The sequence below is a fragment of the Ranitomeya imitator genome, chromosome 9 (genome assembly GCF_032444005.1).
Source record: "Ranitomeya imitator isolate aRanImi1 chromosome 9, aRanImi1.pri, whole genome shotgun sequence".
NCBI lineage: Eukaryota > Metazoa > Chordata > Amphibia > Anura > Dendrobatidae > Ranitomeya > Ranitomeya imitator.
The window spans coordinates 53,924,230-53,947,899 of record NC_091290.1 but is presented as its reverse complement, the minus strand read 5'-3'; the positions used below and the strand labels follow the sequence as shown (position 1 = coordinate 53,947,899).

The 23,670-nt window shown below is 42.5% G+C and overlaps 1 protein-coding gene across 1 annotated transcript in view; it reads left to right on the top strand.

The window, feature by feature from the left end:
- LOC138648615 (putative per-hexamer repeat protein 5) overlaps positions 1-23,287 on the top strand; it is a 65,919-nt gene extending 42,632 nt beyond the window's left edge. Inside the window, exon 3 of the mRNA XM_069738403.1 lies at positions 22,203-23,287. Within this exon, the coding sequence (XP_069594504.1) occupies positions 22,203-23,287 (1,085 nt within the window). The remainder of the gene's footprint in view (positions 1-22,202) is intronic.
- The last annotated feature ends 383 nt before the right edge of the window (positions 23,288-23,670 follow it).

The following is a 23,670-nucleotide window of genomic DNA, read 5'->3' as shown; positions in this document are numbered from 1 at the left end:
CCGCCGCTATTAACCCTGTGTGACCAAGTTTTTACTATTGATGCTGCCTATGCAGTGTCAATAGTAAAAAGATCTAATGTTAAAAATAATAAAAAAACAAAAAACCTGCTATTCTCACCTTCCGTCGTCGGACGATGCGCTCGCGCCGGCCGCCATATTCCGTTCCCAGAGATGTATGGCGAACTTACCCAGAAGACTTAGCGGTCTCGCGAGACCGCTAAGTAATCTGGGTAATTTCGCAATGCATCCTGGGAATGGAAGATGGCGGCCGCATCACACAGCTTCGCTGGATCCCAGGGGTGAGTATATAACTATTTTTTATTTTAATTCTTTTTTTTTAACAGGGATATGGTGCACACACTGCTAAATACTGCATGGGCAGTGTTATATACCTATGTGTCTGGGCAATATACTACGTGACTGGCCAATATACTATGTGACTGGGCAATATACTACGTGGCTGGGCAATATACTATGTGGCTGGGCAATATACTACGTGACTGGGCAATATACTATGTGACTGGCCAATATACTACGTGACTGGCCAATATACTACGTGCCTGGGCAATATACTATGTGGCTGGGCAATATACTACGTGACTGGCCAATATACTACGTGGCTGGGCAATATACTACGTTGCTGGGCAATATACTACGTGACTGGGCAATATACTACATGACTGGGCAATATACTACGTGGTTCTGTGCTGAATACTACATCGCTGGGCAATATACTATGTGGCTGGGCAATATACTACGTGACTTGGCAATATACTATGTAACTGGGCAATATACTACGTTACTGGCCAATATACTACGTGACTGGGCAATATACTACGTGGCTGGGCAATATACTACGTGGCTGGGCAATATACTACGTGGCTGGCCAATATACTACGTGGCTGGCCAATATACTACGTGGCTGGGCAATATACTACTTGGCTGGGCAATATACTATGTGACTGGGCAATATACTATGTGACTGGGCAATATACTACGTGGCTGGGCAATATACTATGAGGTTGGGCAATATACTAGGTGGGCTGGGCAATATACTACGTGACTGGGCAATATACTACGTGGGCTGTGCAATATACTACGTGGCTGGGCAATATACTACGTGCGTGGGCTGTGCAATATACTACATGACTGGGCAATATACTACGTGACTGGGCAATATACTATGTGGCTGGGCAATATACTACGAGGTTGGGCAATATTCTACGTGGGCTGGGCAATATACTACGTGACTTGGCAATATACTACGTAACTGGGCAATATACTACGTGACTGGCCAATATACTACATGACTGGGCAATATACTACGTGGCTGGGCAATATACTACGTGGCTGGGCAATATACTATGTGGCTGTGCAATATACTATGTGGCTGGGCAATATACTATGTGGCTGGACAATATGCTACGTGGCTGTGCAATATACTACGTGGCTGTGGAATATACCACGTGGCTGGGCAATATACTATGTGGCTGGGCAATATACTATGTGGCTGGGCAATATACTACGTGACTGGGCAATATACTACGTGGCTGGGCAATATACTACGAGGGTGGGCAATATACCACGTGGGCTGGGCAATATACTACATGGGCTGTGCAATATACTACGTGACTGGGCAATATACTACGTGGGCTGTGCAATATACTACGTGGCTGGGCAATATACTAGGTGGGCTGGGCAATATACTACGTGGCTGGGCAATATACTACGAGGGTGGGCAATATACCACGTGGGCTGGGCAATATACTACATGGGCTGTGCAATATACTACGTGACTGGGCAATATACTACGTGGGCTGTGCAATATACTACGAGGTTGGGCAATATACTACGTGGGCTGTGCAATATACTACGTGACTGGGCAATAAACTACGTGGCTGGGCAATATACTACGTGGCTGGGCAATATACTACGAGGTTGGGCTACGTGGACATGCATATTCTAGAATACCCGATGCGTTAGAATCGGGCCACCATCTAGTCTACTATATAATTGTCTAAGGGTCACTTCCGTCTTTCTGTCTGTCCTTCTGCCTGTCACGGATAGTCATTGGTCGCGGCCTCTGTCATGGAATCCAAGTCACTGATTGGTCTCGCCAGCTGCCTGTCATGGCTGCAGCAACCAATCAGCGATGGCCACAGTCCGACACAGGGTTAATGCCAGCAGTAACAGACCACGTTATGCCGCGGGTAACTCACTCTGTTACCGCCGCTATTAACCCTGTGTGACCAGGTTTTTACTATTGATGCTGCCTACGCAGAATCAATAGTAAAAAACATCTAATGTTAAAAATAATAAAAAAAATAAAAATAATCATCATATACTCACCCTTTGGCGCCTTTCCTGCGCCTCGCTCCTCCGGTGCTAAAGATGGTATGCGACAAGGACCTTCCATGACGTCACGGTCATGTGCCCGCGACGTCATCACACCCTGGGACCGGAAGCTGGCAAACAGGCGACAGAACTACAAGGGGCCCTCGAATCGGAAGGTGAGTATGTTTATTTTTTATTTCTTAACCTGTGACATACATGGCTGGGCAATGTGTGTAAATGGGTTAGTAACTGGCTTAGTGATAGAAAGCAGAGGGTGGGTATAAATGGTATAGTCTCTAACTGGGTCGCTGTGACCAGTGGTGTACCGCAGGGGTCGGTATTGGGACCTGTTCTCTTCAACATATTCATTAATGATCTGGTAGAAGGTTTACACAGTAAAATATCGATATTTGCAGATGATACAAAACTATGTAAAGCAGTTAATACAAGAGAAGATAGTATTCTGCTACAGATGGATCTGGATAAGTTGGAAACTTGGGCTGAAGGGTGGCAGATGAGGTTTAACAATGATAAATGTAAGGTTATACACATGGGAAGAGGGAATCAATATCACCATTACACACTGAATGGGAAACCACTGGGTAAATCTGACAGGGAGAAGGACTTGGGGATCCTAGTTAATGATAAACTTACCTGGAGCAGCCAGTGCCAGGCAGCAGCTGCCAAGGCAAACAGGATCATGGGGTGCATTAAGAGAGGTCTGGATACACATGATGAGAGCATTATACTGCCTCTGTACAAATCCCTAGTTAGACCGCACATGGAGTACTGTGTCCAGTTTTGGGCACCGGTGCTCAGGAAGGATATAATGGAACTAGAGAGAGTACAAAGGAGGGCACCAAAATTAATAAAGGGGATGGGAGAACTACAATACCCAGATAGATTAGCGAAATTAGGATTATTTAGTCTAGAAAAAAGACGACTGAGGGGCGATCTAATAACCATGTATAAGTATATAAGGGGACAATACAAATATCTCGCTGAGGATCTGTTTATACCAAAGAAGGTGACGGGCACAAGGGGGCATTCTTTGCCTCTGGGGGATAGAAGGTTTTTCCACCAACATAGAAGAGGATTCTTTACTGTTAGGGCGGTGAGAATCTGGAATTGCTTGCCTGAGGAGATGGTGATGGCGAACTCAGTCGAGGGGTTCAAGAGAGGCCTGGGTGTCTTCCTGGAGCAGAACAATATTGTATCATACAATTATTAGGTTCTGTAGAAGGACGTAGATCTGGGGATTTATTATGATGGAATATAGGCTGAACTGGATGGACAAATGTCTTTTTTTGGCCTCACTAACTATGTTACTATGTTACTATGTAATATACTACGTAGCTGGGCAATATACTACGTGGCTCTGTGCTGTTTACTACGTCGCTATGCAATATACTATGTGGCTCTGTGCTGTATAATACGTCACTGGGCAATATACTACGTGGCTGGGCAATATACTACGTCACTGGCCAATATACTACGTAACTGGGCAATATACTGCGTGACTGGGCAATATGCTCTGTGCTGTATACTACATCGCTGGGCAATATACTACGTGGCTGGCGAATATACTACGTGGCTGGGCAATATACTACGTGGCTCTGTGCTGTATACTACGTCACTGGGCAATACACTGCGTGGCTCTGTGCTGTATGTCACTGGGCAATATACTACGTAACTGGACAATATACTACTTAACTGGGCAATATACTATGTGGCTGGGCAATATACTACGTGGCTGGGCAATATACTACGTGGCTGGGCAATATGCTTTGTGCTGTATACTACGTCGCTGGGCAATATACTACGTGGCTGGGCAATATACTACGTGGCTCTGTGCTGTATGTCACTGGGCAATATACTACGTAACTGGACAATATACTACTTAACTGGGCAATATACTATGTGGCTGGGCAATATACTACGTGGCTGGGCAATATACTACGTGGTGGGCAATATGCTCTGTGCTGTATACTACGTCGCTGGGCAATATACTACGTGGCTGGGCAATATACTACGTGACTGGTCAATATAGTACGTGACTGGGCAATATACTACGTGGGCTGTGCAAGATACTACGTGGCTGGGCAATATAGTACGTGACTGGGCAATATAGTACGTGACTGGGCAATATACTACATGGGCTGTGCAATATACTATGTGACTGGGCAATATACTACGTGGGCTGTGCAATATACTATGTGGCTGGGCAATATAGTACGTGACTGGGCAATATACTACGTAGCTGGGCAATATAGTACGTGACTGGGCAATATGCTACGTGGCTGGGCAATATACTATGTGACTGGGCAATATACTACGTGGCTCTGTGCTGAATACTACGTCGCTGGGCAATATACTACGTGACTGGGCAATATACTACATGGCTCTGTTCTGAATACTACATCGCTGGGCAATATACTACGTAACTGGGCAATATACTGTGTGACTGGGCAATATACTATGTGGCTGGGCAATATACTACGTGGCTGGGCAATATACTACGTGGCTGGGCAATATACTACGTGGCTGGGCAATATGCTACGTGACTAGGCAATATACTACGTGACTGGGAAATACACTACGTGGCTGTGCAATATACTACGTGACTGGGCAATATACTACGTGGGCTGTGCAATATACTACGTGGCTGGGCAATATACTACATGACTGGGCAATATACTACGTAGCTGGGCAATATAGTACGTGACTGGGCAATATACTACGTGGCTGTGCAATATACTACGTGACTGGGCAATATACTACGTGGGTTGTGCAATATACTACGTGGCTGGGCAATATACTACGTCGCTGGGCAATATACTACATGGCTGGGCAATATACTACGTGACTGGGCAATATACTACGTGGGCTGTGCAATATACTACGTGACTGGGCAATATACTACGTGGCTGGGCAATATACTACGTGAGCTGTGCAATATACTATGTGGCTGGGCAATATACTACGTGGCTGGGCAATATGCTCTGTGCTGTATACTACGTCGCTGGGCAATATACTACGTGGCTGGGCAATATACTACGTGACTGGTCAATATAGTACGTGACTGGGCAATATACTACGTGGGCTGTGCAAGATACTACGTGGCTGGGCAATATAGTACGTGACTGGGCAATATAGTACGTGACTGGGCAATATACTACATGGGCTGTGCAATATACTATGTGACTGGGCAATATACTACGTGGGCTGTGCAATATACTATGTGGCTGGGCAATATAGTACGTGACTGGGCAATATACTACGTAGCTGGGCAATTTAGTATGTGACTGGGCAATATGCTACGTGGCTGGGCAATATACTATGTGACTGGGCAATATACTACGTGGCTCTGTGCTGAATACTACGTCGCTGGGCAATATACTACGTGACTGGGCAATATACTACATGGCTCTGTTCTGAATACTACATTGCTGGGCAATATACTACGTAACTGGGCAATATACTGTGTGACTTGCCAATATACTATGTGACTGGGCAATATACTATGTGGCTGGGCAATATACTACGTGGCTGGGCAATATACTACGTGGCTGGGCAATATACTACGTGGCTGGGCAATATGCTACGTGACTGGGCAATATACTACGTGACTGGGAAATACACTACGTGGCTGTGCAATATACTACGTGACTGGGCAATATACTACGTGGGCTGTGCAATATACTACGTGGCTGGGCAATATACTACGTGACTGGGCAATATACTACGTAGCTGGGCAATATAGTACGTGACTGGGCAATATACTACGTGGCTGTGCAATATACTACGTGACTGGGCAATATACTACGTGGCTGGGCAATATACTACATGGCTGTGCAGTATACTACATGGCTGGGCAATATACTACGTCGCTGGACAATATACTACATGGCTGGGCAATATACTACGTAGACATGCGTATTCTAGAATACCCGATGCATTAGAATCGGGCCACCATCTAGTTCACTATAAGTGTTGACTTACATTATGCCATTATGTTACCCCAGTTGCTTATTGGAGAACATATTCAGCAAGACATTGCATGCGCCTCTTAATAAATTTGGTGTATCTTATTTCTGTATTACCTTCACTAAGCCTGGTGTACAAAGCATTAGTCTTATTTTTGTTCTGTTTTTTTTATTTCTTAAGCAGCAAGACGCTTGCCAACATGTTGTATGTCTGGTGCAGCAGAACCATTTAGGTCTCATGAACACAATAATCTGCCTTTTAACCTGTAAAACATGTACAAAATGTCCAGTATTACAGCCACCTATTTGTGACTGAGGCACTGATTTCCAGATCAAGATTTCTTCTAGAATAGAGAATTCAGCACTTTTGACTCATCGTGTACATGACATGTGATCGAGCATGTTGCAATTAAACACGAACACCAACACAACCTCACAAATCTACCAAGACCCTATTATTATCCCAAATATAGCACCTACAAATATAAATTTGGGCAGGATGTAGAAACAATCTCTAGGTTTGGTGATTGGGTATCTATTCTGTATACAGGAATACACACTTTAGAGGCAGGGGTGTACATAGTAATCACTGGGACCCATAGCAAAAGTTGGGCCGACTTTATACCCCCCCAAAAAAACACAAGTATAATCGACCCCTTAAAGAATGATAACATCTCAGTATGATGTTCCAAATCCTCCCACTATCATGGCCTACTACTCAATACTGTATGACGACCTCTAGAGCCCATCACTTGGTATGAAGGCCCACAAAGTCTCCCACTTAGTATGATGGCCCACAAAACCCTCAGCACACCCCCCATTCAACATGATGACCCCAAACCCCCGTACTGAGCATGATGGTTCCTCCATAGCATCTCACTTAGTGTGATGCTCCAAAATTATGATTCTTCCCACAGCTCTTTACTGAGTAGGATGCACCCTCAACACCTCACTTATTATGATGCCCCCAAAGCATCTTCTAACTCAACAGCTCTTCCACCCAGTATGATGCACCCTACAACCGCAATAATTATTATATGGTCAAAAGGAGGCTAATAACGTGCTGGGAATTGCATGAAAAAAAGAAACAGGAATTGAAGGAACGCTGGTAGTAAGAGTAACAAGAGGGTTGGAAAAAAATAACTGTCAGAAGAAAAAATGCTATCAATTTGCAGGTTAATAGCATGTTATCCTGCCCCACACCAGGACATAACTGAACACTGTGGGAGAAAATTAACTTCATTCCTCTGGCAGCGTTCGGGTTTCAGTCACAGTGGCGGCACTGACAGGGCCATAGCGGCAGCAGATTTTCAGGATTGTACACCTACTGGAGGCGGACACTCAGACATAGTAGATTGCGTTTGAGTGTCTGTATCCGGTAGGCAAAAATTCCCGAAAATAATGCACATTTGAACGCATGTTAACTCTGTCGTCACCATTACAGTCTATGGCCCCATCGGCACATACGCCTCAATCCCATTTTTGCTGGGTTTTCAGACATATGCCCTGGCAGGACCAGCAAACGTGTCCTTAGGTGGAGTGTAAAATCTCTTTAAGTGCAGGGATTTCAGTGTGTGGCGCTCATACTCAATACTGAATAAATAGATATTTTGAAAATTTTGGTTATATTTTTTTTATCATTTACATACCATTACCCTGTTTAACCATCATGTGATTTCCATAATTCCACGACTTTTCCTTCTCGGTGTCGCAATTTCAATGTTAAGAAGTGTAATTTATAGTGCGTAGTGCGTTCGTACATATGAATTGATTGCATCTTTATTCTGCTGTATTGTTGCTTGCTGTTAATGTAATCAACGCACTTTGGGCTAAAATGGGCACATCAAATTCTGATCTTTGTAAATTCCCTCTTTGGTGTTTTATAGCTTATTCTGTGTTTTTGCTCTAGTTATCTTTTATCAGTTGCAAAACCAAACACTTGTAACACAACTAACGTGCAGACCCCCACACCCATGTCTGCATTTCACATGCAAATGACGTATTTTCTTACCTTGGAGTTTGTGTTCCTTTCAATTTTAAACATTCACCTTTGTGATAGCATTAGCTTTTCCAAAAACATTCAGATTGTAAAGTCTCCAAGATAATATCTCTAAGGACAAAAAAAAGACAATTTAATCACAAACTCAAATGAACAATCAGAATATTGCATTCAATGTTATCTGAGTTTAAGATTTCTGGGGTTTAAATGATAAATGCAACATATACAGTAAAGTTTCCTTTGTAGGCTAATGTTCCTGTTTTTAATGTTTGACCCTTCAGACACCAATCTAGGACCCCTAAAGGTAGATAGAAAGTCATGGGAGAAGTAGGGTGGGGAAGGTTCTGTTGTATTGGCACCAATTCCAATTGCATACTGCCTTCTGCTGTATTAGGAAAAATTGGAACAATTTAGCTCATGAACATTTTTCATTTTCATGTTCCAAGGATTTAAAATAATGTGAAGCAAATGTGAGTTCAAAATGGTCCTTACATAATTAATTAATCTAGGCGTGAGAAAACTCAAAGTCGCTTCAAATATGAACAGGTCCCATAATAAAAAATATGTTTTGTACATTATGTTCAAAAGAAAAAAAGAAAATTACCACATGAAGCAACATGTCAACTTTACAACATAGGGACAAACCATTATGTCAATCAACACCTTGCTGACATGTTTATTTTCTGTTTTTGCGTTTTCGTTTTTTCCTCTTCGAGAGCGAGCCTTACATCTTTTATCTTTTTGTACCTATAGCTGTGTGAGGGCTTGTTTTTTTTTTTTGCGGGCCGAGTTGTACTTTTGAATGACACCATTCATTTTATCATATACGAGTAATGTACTGAAAAGCAGCAAGAAAATTCCAAATGTGACAAAATTGCGAAAAAGGTGCAATTCCACAATTGTTTTTTTGAGCTTTTAATTTTTATTTACCACATTCACTACATGGTAAAACTGATCTATTGATATTATTCTCCAGGTCTGTACGATTACACAGATACCAGACATACATTTTTATTTTTTTTAAGTGGTGGAAAAAAATTCGGAAATGAAAAAAAAAAAAAAAAGTTAAATTTGCCGTGTGGCCATTTTCCGACGCCCATAACGTTTTCAATTTTTGCTCAATGGGGCTGTGTGAGGGCTTATTTTTTGAGCCATGAGATTGTTTTATTGATATCATTCTGCATAGATTTGTTTTGATCATACTGTGTCTTATTGCTTTTTTTTTAAATATTGCAGCACTTAAAAAAATGTAATTCTGGAATTTACTTTTTTTTCAGTAAGATCTGGTTAATTAGTTTTAGATTTTGATTGATCAGACTTTTATAAATGTAATCATACCAAAAATGTGTACTTTTATTTCTTTATTTTTAACGGGGTGATTTGAACATTTCCGCATACACATACATGTATGTATATATGTATATATATAGAGATATTTAAATATTTAACATTTTTTAGAAAAGTTTTTTTTTATTTTCACTGTACTTGTTAGGCTACGTTCACATTTGCATTCTGCCGGGCTGCGTCGGGCACAGCCGCTGCGACGCATGCGCCCCTATATTTAACATGGGGGCGCATGGACATGTGTTTGCATGCGTTTTGCGATGCATGCGGTTTTTTTGCCGCAAGCGTTAGGGCGCAGAGGACGCAGCAAGATGCATTTTTTTTGCGTCCAAAATTCGGCAAAAAAGGACGCATGCGTCGCAAAACTATGCGTTTTAGCGTGCGTTTTTGTGCATTTTTGTTTGCGTTGTGCGTTGCGTCGCCGACGCAACATCGCACAACGCAAATGTGAACGTAGCCTTAGTCTCCTTAGGTGACTTGAACCTGCATTCATCTGATTGCTTGTGCCATATACAGAAATACCACAGTATTCCTATCAAAAATCATGGTTTTCTATGAACAGCAGCTAGACACAAGCTTTCATGAGTACCATTGTGACCAGCACAGGGGTCTTCAGCAGGCCCCCGGCTGCTGTGGCAACTCATTTGCAACCCACGATCGCCAATGGTTGCATGGAATGGCATGTTCCCTGACGGCGTTCTTTAAATGCTGCTGTCACAGTTTGATTGGTAAAAGGCTGCGGGTGGATTTCTGCTCCATGTTCGGCTGTTAAGGGCAGATGATGGCTGAATATCATCTGCTGCGAAAGATGCTTGCTCAGTTCCATCAATGTCAGGAAGCCGGCATATGATATAACTGTATGTCATATGTCGGTAAGGGGTTAAAAAAACATTTGTATAGTAAAACTCCTTACAGCTCTAATATGTGGTATCCATCTAAGGCTACGTTCACATTTGCGCTGTTGGGCGCAGCGTCGTCGACGCATACCGACGCATGCGTCATGCGCCCCTATCTTTAACATGGGGGGGCGCATGGACATGCGCCGGTATGCGTTGTATTGCGTTTTACAACACATGCGTCAGTTTGACGCACCAGACAGGGCGCAGAGGATGCTACTTGTAGCGTTTTCCGTGCGCCAAAACTCAGGAACATTGGTACTTTATGACAACGCATGCGTCAAAAAACGCAACGTTGTGTATTGCGTTGTTGGTTGCGTCGACGACGCTGTGCCCAACAACGCAAATGTGAACGTTACCTTAAGTGCATTGTAAGGCATTTATTTAAAATTCTAGTATTGCCATGTTACAACATAAGCAAATGGTCTCATGAATAATGCCAAAGTCCATATCCAGGATAATCAAACCCCACAATATGCCGAACACCAAACCACCCTCTTGAAAAATTAATCAACAACCATGCAGCAATCAATATTCGATGGTCCTCCTTAATCTTTATAACATGGCTTCTTTTCCGTACATAAACTAGAGTAGAACACTGATTCCCCTGATGAAGCAGGGTATGAAACGCGCGTTGGGGTAAAGGACAATGTGTCAGCACATGGCGCTAATGGTGTTTGGTGGGTGTTTGCTTAGATGTGGTGATTCATCGTTCTATAGTAGACTTTTCACCATTACATTCTTTTGAGATCTCATCTAGTACTTGCTCTAGGGTCATGTTGCACATGCCATATGATTTTATGTACCTATAATTTACTAGGATGGTACACATTCTCTATAGGTTACAATTACAAGTACTACTAAAGTCCCACGGTTTGCAATGTGGTGTTTTTAGAGATTACTGACTGTCGCTGTCTTAGATTATTGGTTTTTAATAAAGACGTTTCGGCATTGATTCAGTTGTACAGATGAAAAGAACAGCAGTATTTGTAAAATCTATTGTAATTACTGGGGCTCTTGTTTTGTGGTATATAGGAATGAGGCATAAGATTCAGGACTGGATTTCAATGGGCGTTATACTGTAATGTTCACGAGCCCTGGTGCTTTTTAGCCTAACCCATATTTATTATAATCCTAACATTATACAGATCATTACATTGCTGGCGCTACACAATACATCTCTCTAACCTAAGAAACCTACAAAAGTCACCAACAATATAAATAATATAAATTACTGTACTATATAAATAATAATCTATGACGATGTGTAATATGAAGAGTAAATCCCAGATCCGATGTTACTATGTAACCATTATTGTCATTTACGTCAGAATGTGATAACATTGTGTTTGTACAGGAGGGCGGAGCTATTACCAATCACTGACCCCTCCCCCAAATGTAGTGTCACCGTCCTATATAAAGAGGCCTCTTCCATCTGCTCCTCACTTCTTACCTGTAGTCATACAGCAGCAGGACCACGATGCAGGCCACTTACCTTCTCCTCCTCTGCTGCGTGACCCGCATATTGTCCGCTCCTGGTAAGTCCAGCTCCATTATGTGTATCTATCCTCTTGTCTTACAGCTTCTTAGTAGATGTAATATTTATATCATAGTATTATATGCTCTAGTGGTGTAATCCTGTAAGAATAGAAATCCAGCATCAATGCAATCAAATTATACAATCAAATAATCACGTTCCATTATATGTATCGCCTGACCTGACTTATAATGGTGCATTTACACTAGCCAGTCCATGGCCACTGAACGACTGTTGATCAGCTTTCGATCAGTGGCCATTTAATAGCCTGTTTTAGACGGTCTGACCGCGCTTTCATGCACACTGGATGATCGTTATACCAATTGTTCTGCGTGGATAGAATATCATTGTTCTCTGCAGCACACATCCTTTTTATATAGGATGATGTGCTGCCGAGAGTCTTGATTTTTAGCTTTGACTGCATTGCCTGAATGCAGCTTAAATAAATGGCAAAGCTAAGGTCCAAGGATGAATAGAAGAAAAAACCCAGACATTTAACCCCTTAACCCCCGGACCATTTTCCGTTCTTGCGCTTTCGTTTTTTTGCTCCCCTTCTTCCCAGAGCCATAACTTTTTTATTTTTGGTCAAAATGGCCAAGTGAGGGCTTGTTTTTTCCAGGACGAGTTGTACTTTTGAACGACACCATTGGTTGTAATCATGCACTGGAAAACAGGAAAAAATTTCAAGTGCAGAGAAATTGCAAAAAAAGTGCAATCCCACAGTTGTTTTTTTTACCATGCTCATTAAATGCTAAAACTGAGCTGCCATTATGATTCTCCGGGTCATTGTGAGTTCACGGACACCAAACATGTCTAGGTTCTTTTTTATTTAAGTGGTGAAAAAATATTTCAAAATTTGTTAAAAAAAAACCAAATATTGTGCTATTTTCCGATACCCGTAGCATCTCCATTTTTTCATGAGCTCAGGTTGGGTGAGGGTTTTTTTTTGTGTGCCAAGCTTACATTTTTAATGATACCATTTTGAGCAGATATAATGTTTTGATTGTCCATTACTGCATTTTAATAAATGTTGTGGAAACAAAAAAAATGTAATTCTGGCAATTTCACATTTTTTTTTGTTATGCAATCAGATTAATTTTTTTATTAATAGATCAGGTGATTCTGAGTGCAGCGATACCAAATATGTGCATGTTTGATTTTTTTATTGTTTTATTTTGAATGGGACGAAAAGGGGGGTGATTTGAACTTTTATTTTTTTTGTTTTTTTTATATTTTTAAACAATTTTTTTAACTTTTGGCATGCTTCAATAATCTCCATGGGAGACTGGAAGCTTCAATAATAAGATCATCAAATGGCCTGTATGTAGCAGACATGTTCACTCGCTATGAGCGCCGACCACCGGCAGTGACAACCATAGAGGTCTGCTGGACACCTCTGGTTGTCATGCCAACCCATCGGTGACCGACGATCACATGACTGAGTCACCTATGGGTGTGATTTTTGGTGCACTTGCCGGAAGCATGCGCTAAATGCTGCTATCAGAAATTGACAGTGGCATTTAACTAGTTAACAGCCGTGGGTGGATCATGATTCCACCCACGGCTGTTGCGGGCACTTGTCAGCTGTATATATACTAATGCGCCCAATGTTGAAAAGGGGTTAATGTATTTTTATTGTAACATTCAAGGACACCAATAGATTAAGATTTTTTTGATAATGAGTCTTCATAGAGAAAACATATCTGTGATTGTACCCCCTCCATATACTGTAGATCAGAGGTAGACATACCGCCACTGCAACTGCACTGGAGCCCGAAGGTAGAGGGGGGGCCCTGCAGGTAGCTGCTATGGGGACACTGAGTCAAGATTACGTCATGCAGCATCTGGCCCCTCTCACTCCCTCCCATAATCGTGTGTATACCCAGAGCCAGGGAAAGAGTGGCACACAGAGTGCAGGAGTTCAAAAGGGGGGGTGTCATACAGGGAGAGATGCTGGCCAATGAACGCTTTCTCCACCAGACTGAGGGCGCACACTGTCTCTGTCATCCTGCATGGCGCACCCCAATAGTGAGTACTGACCTGTTCGGGGGCCCGGGCCACACAGCACACTGGGGACAACAGTGGAGGAAGAGAAGGACTTACATTGTGTATTCTGCTCCATCCACTGTTACATTCAAGCAGCATCTCACAGAGAAGAGGTCAGGGGGGGAGCCACACTGCAGGGCAGCAGCAGGGGACTCATTTCTCTCTGCTATGTCCCCATCCCCCACAGTGGGTTCTGCAGCCCTCTCCAGCTGACCTCAGAACTATGTGGCCGACCTCCTCCATGGCTCATCTGAACACCTGAGGCCATAAATTAGTATGTGTATATAGATGTATGAATATGTGTGTATGTACAGTGTATGTATGCGTGTCTGTCTATGTCTTTGTATGTATGTATGTACAGTATATGTATGTGTTTATCTTTGTGTATGTATATATGTGTATTTATGTATGTGTGTGTACATCTGTGTGTATCTATGTATGTGTATGTATGTACAGTATATGTATATGTGTGTATCTATGTATGTGGGTGTACATCTGTATGTTTGTTGTGTATATGGATGTGTGTGTATGTTCTGTATATGTGTATTTCTGTTTCTATTGAATTTATAAATGTGTATCTAAGTGTGTGTATGTATGTACAGTATATACATACATTATGTGTATTTGTGTGTCTAACTACTGTATGTGTGTGTATCTATGTGTGTGTATCTATGTGTCTGTACATCTATGTATATGTGTGTACGGTATTTGTATACTATTTGCATATATAAGTATGTATGTGTGTACATCTGTGTTTGTATGTGTGTGTATTGATGTGTGTGTATGTATACGTGTATCTGTGTGTATATGTACTGCATATGTGTGTATCTAAGTGTATGTATGTACAGTATATGCATACAGTATGTGTATCTGTGTGTCTATCTATGTGTATGTATGTGTCTGTACATCTGTGTATATGCGTATCTATATGTGTGTACGGTATGTGTATACTATAGGCGTATATAAGTATGTATGGTGTATGTACATTTTATGTGTGTATGCATGGTATATGTGTGTGTATCTGTGTGTATGTACGGTGTTGTGAATTCTGTGGCTGAGTTCACTTCTGTGGTCACAAGTGGTATTGCAGTCTCTGGGCTTCCTCCCTCAGGTGTTTTGGTGAGCTCGTTGGCTGCCTTGCTATTTAGCTCCACCTGAGTCTGTCTTCCTTGCTCCTTGTCAATGTTCCAGTGTTGGATCTGAGCTACTGCATCTTTCCTTGGGCCTGCTGCTCTGCTAGATAAGTGCTTCTAGTTTGTTTTCTGTTTTTTCTGTCCAGCTTGCTATTAACTTTTGCTGGAAGCTCTGAGAAGCAAAGGGGTGCACCGCCGTGCTGTTAGTTCGGCACGGTGGGTCTTTTTGCCCCTTTGCGTGGTTTTCGTTTTAGGGTTTTTTGTAGACTGCATAGTTCTCTTTGCTATCCTCGCTCTGTCTAGAATATCGGGCCTCACTTTGCTGAATCTATTTCATTCCTACGTTTGTCTTTTCATCTTGCTAACAGTCATTATATGTGGGGGGCTGCCTATTCCTTTGGGGTATTTCTCTGAGGTAAGTCAGGCTTGTATTTCTATCTTCAGGCTAGTCAGCTCCTCAGGCAGTGCCGAGTTGCATAGGTAGTTATAGGCGCAATCCACTGCTGCTTATAGTTGTGTGAGGATAGATCAGGTACTGCAGTCTACAGAGATTCCACGTCTCAGAGCTCGTCCTATTGTTTTTGGTTATTGCCAGATCTCTGTATGTGCGCTGATTACTGCACGCTGTGTTGCCTGATTGCCAGCCATAACAGTACAAGGAGCCACACCAATGATTTCCAATAGAGGGAAAAAAGAAATCCTGACATCATTTTTTTTTCTTAGCTCTGTCTTCAGTCTTTTTTTTCCCCTAGACATTAGAGTGCTTCAGGACACAGCTGTGGACATGGATATTCAGGCTCTGTGCTCCTCAATGGATAATCTCGTTGTAAATGTACAAAAGATTCAAGATACTATTGATCAGAAATCGATGCTAGAACCAAGAATTCCGATTCCTGATTTGTTTTTTGGTGACAGAACTAAGTTCCTGAGCTTCAGAAATAATTGTAAGCTATTTTTGGCCTTGAAACCTCATTCTTCTGGTAATCCTATTCAACAGGTTTTGATTATTATTTCTTTTTTGCGCGGCGACCCACAGGACTGGGCGTTTTCTCTTGCACCAGGAGATTCTGCATTGAGTAATGTTGATGCATTTTTCCAGGCGCTGGGATTGCTTTACGATGAGCCTAATTCAGTGGATCAGGCTGAGAAAAATCTGCTGGCTTTATGCCAGGGTCAGGATGATGTAGAAGTATATTGTCAGAAATTTAGAAAGTGGTCAGTACTCACTCTGTGGAATGAATCTGCACTAGCGGCTTTGTTCAGAAAGGGTCTCTCTGAAGCTCTTAAGGATGTAATGGTGGGATTTCCTATGCCTGCTGGTTTGAATGAGTCTATGTCCTTGGCCATTCAGATCGGTCGTCGCTTGCGCGAGCGTAAATCTGTGCACCATCTGGCGGTATTGTCTGAGAGTAAACCTGAGCCTATGCAGTGCGACAGGACTATGACTAAAGTAGAACGGCAAGAACACAGACGTCTGAACAGACTGTGTTTCTATTGTGGTGATTCTACTCATGCTATTTCTAATTGTCCTAAACGCACTAGGCGGTTCGATAGCTCTGCCGTTATTGGTACTGTACAGTCCAAATTCCTTTTGTCCATTACCTTAATGTGCTCTTTGTCATCGTATTCTGTCATGGCGTTTGTGGATTCAGGCGCTGCCCTGAATCTGATGGATTTGGATTATGCTAAACGTTGTGGATTTTTCTTGGAGCCTTTGCGGTGTCCTATTCCGTTGAGAGGAATTGATGCTACACCTTTGGCCAAGAATAAGCCTCAGTACTGGGCCCAGCTGACCATGTGCATGGCTCCTGCACATCAGGAAGTTATTCGCTTTCTGGTACTGCATAATTTGCATGATGTGGTCGTGTTGGGGTTGCCATGGCTACAAACCCATAATCCAGTATTGGATTGGAACTCTATGTCGGTAACCAGCTGGGGTTGTCAGGGAGTACATGGTGATGTTCCATTTTTGTCTATTTCGTCATCCATTCCTTCTGACATCCCAGAGTTCTTGTCGGACTTTCAGGATGTATTTGAAGAGTCCAAGTCTGATGCCCTACCTCCGCATAGGAATTGTGATTGTGCTATCGATTTGATTCCTGGTAGTAAATTCCCTAAGGGTCGTTTATTTAATTTGTCCGTACCTGAACACACCGCTATGCGCAGTTATGTGAAGGAGTCCCTGGAGAAGGGACATATTCGCCCATCGTCGTCACCATTGGGAGCAGGGTTCTTTTTTGTAGCCAAGAAGGATGGTTCGCTAAGACCGTGTATTGATTACCGCCTTCTTAATAAGATCACTGTTAAGTTTCAGTATCCCTTGCCATTGATTTCTGACTTGTTTGCTCGGATTAAGGGGGCTAGTTGGTTTACTAAGATTGATCTTCGTGGTGCGTATAATCTGGTGAGAATCAGGCAGGGAGATGAATGGAAAACGGCATTTAATACGCCCGAGGGTCATTTTGAGTATCTGGTGATGCCGTTCGGACTTGCCAATGCTCCATCTGTTTTTCAGTCTTTTATGCATGACATTTTCCGTGAGTATCTGGATAAATTCTTGATTGTTTACTTGGATGACATTTTGATCTTCTCAGATGATTGGGAGTCTCATGTGAAGCAAGTCAGAATGGTTTTCCAGGTACTGCGTGCTAATTCCTTGTTCGTGAAGGGATCAAAGTGTCTCTTCGGTGTGCAGAAAGTTTCATTTTTGGGGTTCATCTTTTCCCCTTCTACTATCGAGATGGATCCGGTTAAGGTTCAGGCCATCCAGGATTGGACTCAGCCGACATCTCTAAAAAGTCTGCAGAAATTCCTGGGCTTTGCTAATTTTTATCGTCGCTTCATCTGTAATTTTTCTAGCATTGCCAGACCATTGACCGATTTGACCAAGAAGGGTGCTGATTTGGTTAATTGGTCTTCTGCTGCCGTGGAAGCTTTTCAGGAGTTGAAGCGTCGTTTTTGCTGTGCCCCTGTGTTGTGTCAACCGATGTTTCTCTTCCGTTCCAGGTCGAGGTTGATGCTTCTGAGATTGGTGCAGGGGCGGTTTTGTCACAGAGAGGTTCTGGTTGCTCAGTGTTCAAACCATGTGCTTTCTTTTCCAGGAAATTTTCTGCTGCTGAGCGTAATTATGATGTGGGCAACCGAGAGTTGCTGGCCATGAAGTGGGCATTCGAGGAGTGGCGTCATTGGCTTGAGGGTGCTAAGCATCGCGTGGTGGTTTTGACTGATCATAAGAACCTTACTTATCTTGAGTCTGCCAAGCGCTTGAATCCTAGACAGGCCCGTTGGTCGTTATTTTTTGCTCGTTTTGATTTTGTGATTTCGTACCTTCCGGGCTCTAAAAATGTGAAGGCGGATGCTCTGTCTAGGAGTTTTGTGCCCGACTCTCCGGGGTTATCTGAGCCGGCGAGTATCCTCAAGGAAGGAGTCATTGTGTCTGCCATCTCCCCTGATTTGCGGAGAGTGTTGCAGAAATTTCAGGCTAATAAACCTGATCGTTGTCCGGCCGAGAAACTGTTCGTCCCTGATAGGTGGACTGGTAAAGTTATCTCTGAACTTCATTGTTCGGTGCTGGCCGGTCATCCAGGAATCTTTGGTACCAGGGAGTTGGTTGCTAGATCCTTCTGGTGGCCATCTCTGTCACGGGATGTGCGTGCTTTTGTGCAGTCCTGTGGAATTTGTGCTAGGGCTAAGCCCTGCTGTTCACGTGCCAGTGGGTTGCTTTTGCCCTTGCCGGTCCCGAAGAGGCCTTGGACACATATTTCGATGGATTTCATTTCTGACCTTCCCGTTTCTCAAAAAATGTCGGTCATTTGGGTGGTCTGTGATCGCTTTTCTAAAATGGTCCATCTGGTGCCCTTGGTTAAATTGCCTTCCTCCTCTGATTTGGTGCCTTTGTTCTTCCAGCATGTGGTTCGTTTACATGGCATTCCTGACATTGTTTCTGACAGAGGTTCCCAGTTTGTCTCGAGGTTCTGGCGAGCCTTTTGTGGTAGGATGGGCATTGACCTATCTTTCTCCTCGGCCTTCCATCCTCAGACTAATGGCCAGACCGAACGAACCAATCAGACCTTGGAAACATATCTGAGATGTTTTGTTTCCGCTGACCAGGATGATTGGGTGTCATTTTTGCCGTTGGCTGAGTTCGCCCTTAATAATCGGGCCAGCTCGGCTACCTTGGTCTCTCCATTTTTCTGCAATTCTGGGTTCCATCCTCGTTTCTCTTCAGGACAGGTTGAGTCTTCGGACTGTCCTGGTGTGGATTCTGTGGTGGACAGGTTGCAGCAGATCTGGACTCAGGTGGTGGACAATTTGACCTTGTCCCAGGAGAAGGCTCAGCTTTTCGCTAATCGCAGACGCCGTGTGGGACCCCGACTTCGTGTTGGGGATCTGGTTTGGTTATCTTCTCGTCATATTCCTATGAAGGTTTCCTCTCCTAAATTTAAACCTCGTTTTATTGGTCCGTATAGGATTTCTGAGATTCTCAATCCGGTGTCTTTTCGTCTGACCCTCCCAGACTCCTTTTCCATACATAATGTATTCCATAGGTCGTTGTTGAGGAGATACGTGGCACCTATGGTTCCATCTGTGGAGCCTCCTGCCCCTGTTTTGGTGGAGGGGGAATTGGAGTATATTGTGGAGAAGATTTTGGATTCTCGTGTCTCTAGACGGAAACTCCAGTATCTGGTCAAATGGAAGGGTTATGCTCAGGAAGATAATTCCTGGGTTTTTGCCTCTGATGTCCATGCCCCAGATCTTGTTCGTGCCTTTCATGTGGCTCATCCTGGTCGGCCTGGGGGTTCTGGTGAGGGTTCGGTGACCCCTCCTCAAGGGGGGGGTACTGTTGTGAATTCTGTGGCTGAGTTCACTTCTGTGGTCACAAGTGGTATTGCAGTCTCTGGGCTTCCTCCCTCAGGTGTTTTGGTGAGCTCGTTGGCTGCCTTGCTATTTAGCTCCACCTGAGTCTGTCTTCCTTGCTCCTTGTCAATGTTCCAGTGTTGGATCTGAGCTACTGCATCTTTCCTTGGGCCTGCTGCTCTGCTAGATAAGTGCTTCTAGTTTGTTTTCTGTTTTTTCTGTCCAGCTTGCTATTAACTTTTGCTGGAAGCTCTGAGAAGCAAAGGGGTGCACCGCCGTGCTGTTAGTTCGGCACGGTGGGTCTTTTTGCCCCTTTGCGTGGTTTTCGTTTTAGGGTTTTTTGTAGACTGCATAGTTCTCTTTGCTATCCTCGCTCTGTCTAGAATATCGGGCCTCACTTTGCTGAATCTATTTCATTCCTACGTTTGTCTTTTCATCTTGCTAACAGTCATTATATGTGGGGGGCTGCCTATTCCTTTGGGGTATTTCTCTGAGGTAAGTCAGGCTTGTATTTCTATCTTCAGGCTAGTCAGCTCCTCAGGCAGTGCCGAGTTGCATAGGTAGTTATAGGCGCAATCCACTGCTGCTTATAGTTGTGTGAGGATAGATCAGGTACTGCAGTCTACAGAGATTCCACGTCTCAGAGCTCGTCCTATTGTTTTTGGTTATTGCCAGATCTCTGTATGTGCGCTGATTACTGCACGCTGTGTTGCCTGATTGCCAGCCATAACAGTACGGTATGTGTGTATGTATGTACGGTATGTGTATCTGTGTGTATGTATGGTATATGTGTGTGCATCTGTGTGTACAGTATATGTGTATATTTAGATATGGTATATGTCTGTGCATGTATGTATGACCGGTATATGTATGTGTATCTGTGTGTGTGTAGGTATGTACGGTGTATAAGTGTATGTATGGTATGTGTGTGTATACATGGTATATGTGTGTGTCTCTGTGTGTATGTACGGTATATGTGTGTATGTACAGTACTTGTATGTGTATCTGTGTGTATGTATGGTATATGTGTGTGCATTTGTGTGTGTACAGTATATGTGTGTGTCGATATGGTGTATGTCTATGTGCATGTATTTATGACCAGTGTATGTATGTGTATCTGTGTGTGATAGAACAGATAGAACTTTTGCTATGGGGCCCTCTGATTGCTATGGATGCTTCTGCTTGCAGGGCAGTAATAATGCTTATTATCTATTGCTGCGATGTCGTGATTATTACCAGAGGTCTATAGTAGTACCATAGTATGAAGTTCCTGGGCAATGGTGCAAAATGTGTAGTGGGACCCAAACTACTATGTGGAATATAAATGGGCTAATTCATTAAAACGCATGTACGCAATGAAACGCTCGCTGGAGTACAATGTGCCAAATACATTAGAAGGCTCATGTCACTTAATGAATTTCGTGCATCTCCTCTGGTGTTCTTTTTGCACCTTACCAAAAATGCTTACCGGTCGTACTTTTGCTAAATGTGATGATAGGAAAACATCAAAAATTGTAAAAGAAAAAATTGCGCAAATCTGCATTGTGCAAAAAATTACTTTTTAAATAATTTTACGGCAGTATTTTGGCATTAGCAACTTTGAATCGCCTTATTAGTATTGCTCCCTTTGCTAAGCAAACTCTCAAAGAATGGAGTCCTAAAAGTGTTTAGCTATAAAAACTTGTATAAAACAAGTTGAAAAGTACAAAACAAAGCTTAGATATATCTGTGAATGTATACTATGAGATGACATAAGGAACAGAATGGCTGGTTTCTTGCAAGTCTACCATATTGTCGTATGCACCATTAATACATTTATTGCATTTAGTGACATTTTTGCAGACTTGTAAATCAATTCACTACGATAATTTACATAAATTTCCCCCATTGATCTGTTTTATAGCCTTAATTCTTCCCACATGAAGCAGTTGCAGCACATTGTCTTCCTTAACACACAAGAGACGCTCTTAGACACTAATCTGCCTATTTGTAGTCCTTTTGTTTGTGCTGTTTAGTACCTAACTATGAAATTGATGGCTGCTAACTATTGATCTTTTTTTATATTTTTAGTTTTTGAAGGATCTGGATTAGGATCTGGACAGGAATTTGGCACAATAATCGCTCAAGATGAAGGATCTGGTGTTGTCATCACTCCAGAAGAAGGATCTGGTGCCATAATCGCTCAAGATGAAGGATCTGGTATTGTAATCACTCCAGAAGAAGGATCTGGTGCAATAATCGGTCAAGATGAAGGATCTGGTGTTGTAATCACTCCGGAAGAAGGATCTGGTGCAATAATCGGTAAAGATGAAGGATCTGGTGTTGTAATCACTCCAGAAGAAGGATCTGGTGCAATAATCGGTCAAGATGAAGGATCTGGTGTTGTAATCACTCCAGAAGAAGGATCTGGTGCAATAATCGGTCAAGATGAAGGATCTGGTGTTGTAATCACTCCAGAAGAAGGATCTGGTGCAATAGTTGGTCAAGATGAAGGATCTGGTGTTGTAATTACTCCAGAAGAAGGATCTGGTGCAATAATCGGTCAAGATGAAGGATCTGGTGTTGTAGTCACTCCAGAAGAAGGATCTGGTGCAATAATCGCTCAAGATGAAGGATCTGGTGTTGTAATCACTCCAGAAGAAGGATCTGGTGCAATAGTTGGTCAAGATGAAGGATCAGGTGTTGTAATCACTCCAGAAGAAGGATCTGGTGCAATAATCAGTCAAGATGAAGGATCTGGTGTTGTAATCTCTCCAGAAGAAGGATCTGGTGCAATAATCGGTCAAGATGAAGGATCTGGTGTTGTAATCACTCCAGAAGAAGGATCTGGTGCAATAATCGGTCAAGATGAAGGATCTGGTGTTGTAGTCACTCCAGAAGAAGGATCTGGTGCAATAATCGCTCAAGATGAAGGCTCTGGTGTTGTAATCACTCCAGAAGAAGGATCTGGTGCAATAATTGCTCAAGATGAAGGATCTGGTGTTGTAATTACTCCAGAAGAAGGATCTGGTGCAATAATCGGTCAAGATGAAGGATCTGGTGTTGTAATCACTCCAGAAGAAGGATCTGGTGCCATAATCGCTCAAGATGAAGGATCTGGTATTGTCATCATTCCAGAAGAAGGATCAGGCATTGGTTCTTTCTCTAAAAAATAAAATTATTTAAAATGTTTGAAGTGAGCAAGAAATCTGATCACGTCCAGAAATTATGAAGAAACCCCATCTAATGTATGTTTGTATTATGTTTTTATGAAAAAAAAAAGGCAAACGTAATTCAATCTTCACTGTATTTATGCATTTATCATGTGCAGCCAGTCAGTATTTCAATAAGAATTTCAGCATCTTGTATTTTTTGTAATAAAATTTAAATAAAATTTTTTTAATAAAATGTTTTAATATACTGTATGTACAGCATTTTATTTTACATAACTTGTAATATTAGAACGAGAAAATTGATAAAAATGTTTTTAATTTATTACATTGAGGAGTAAACCTAGGGCCCAATTCAATAAATCTTCTGTGTCAGAAATCGGGCATAA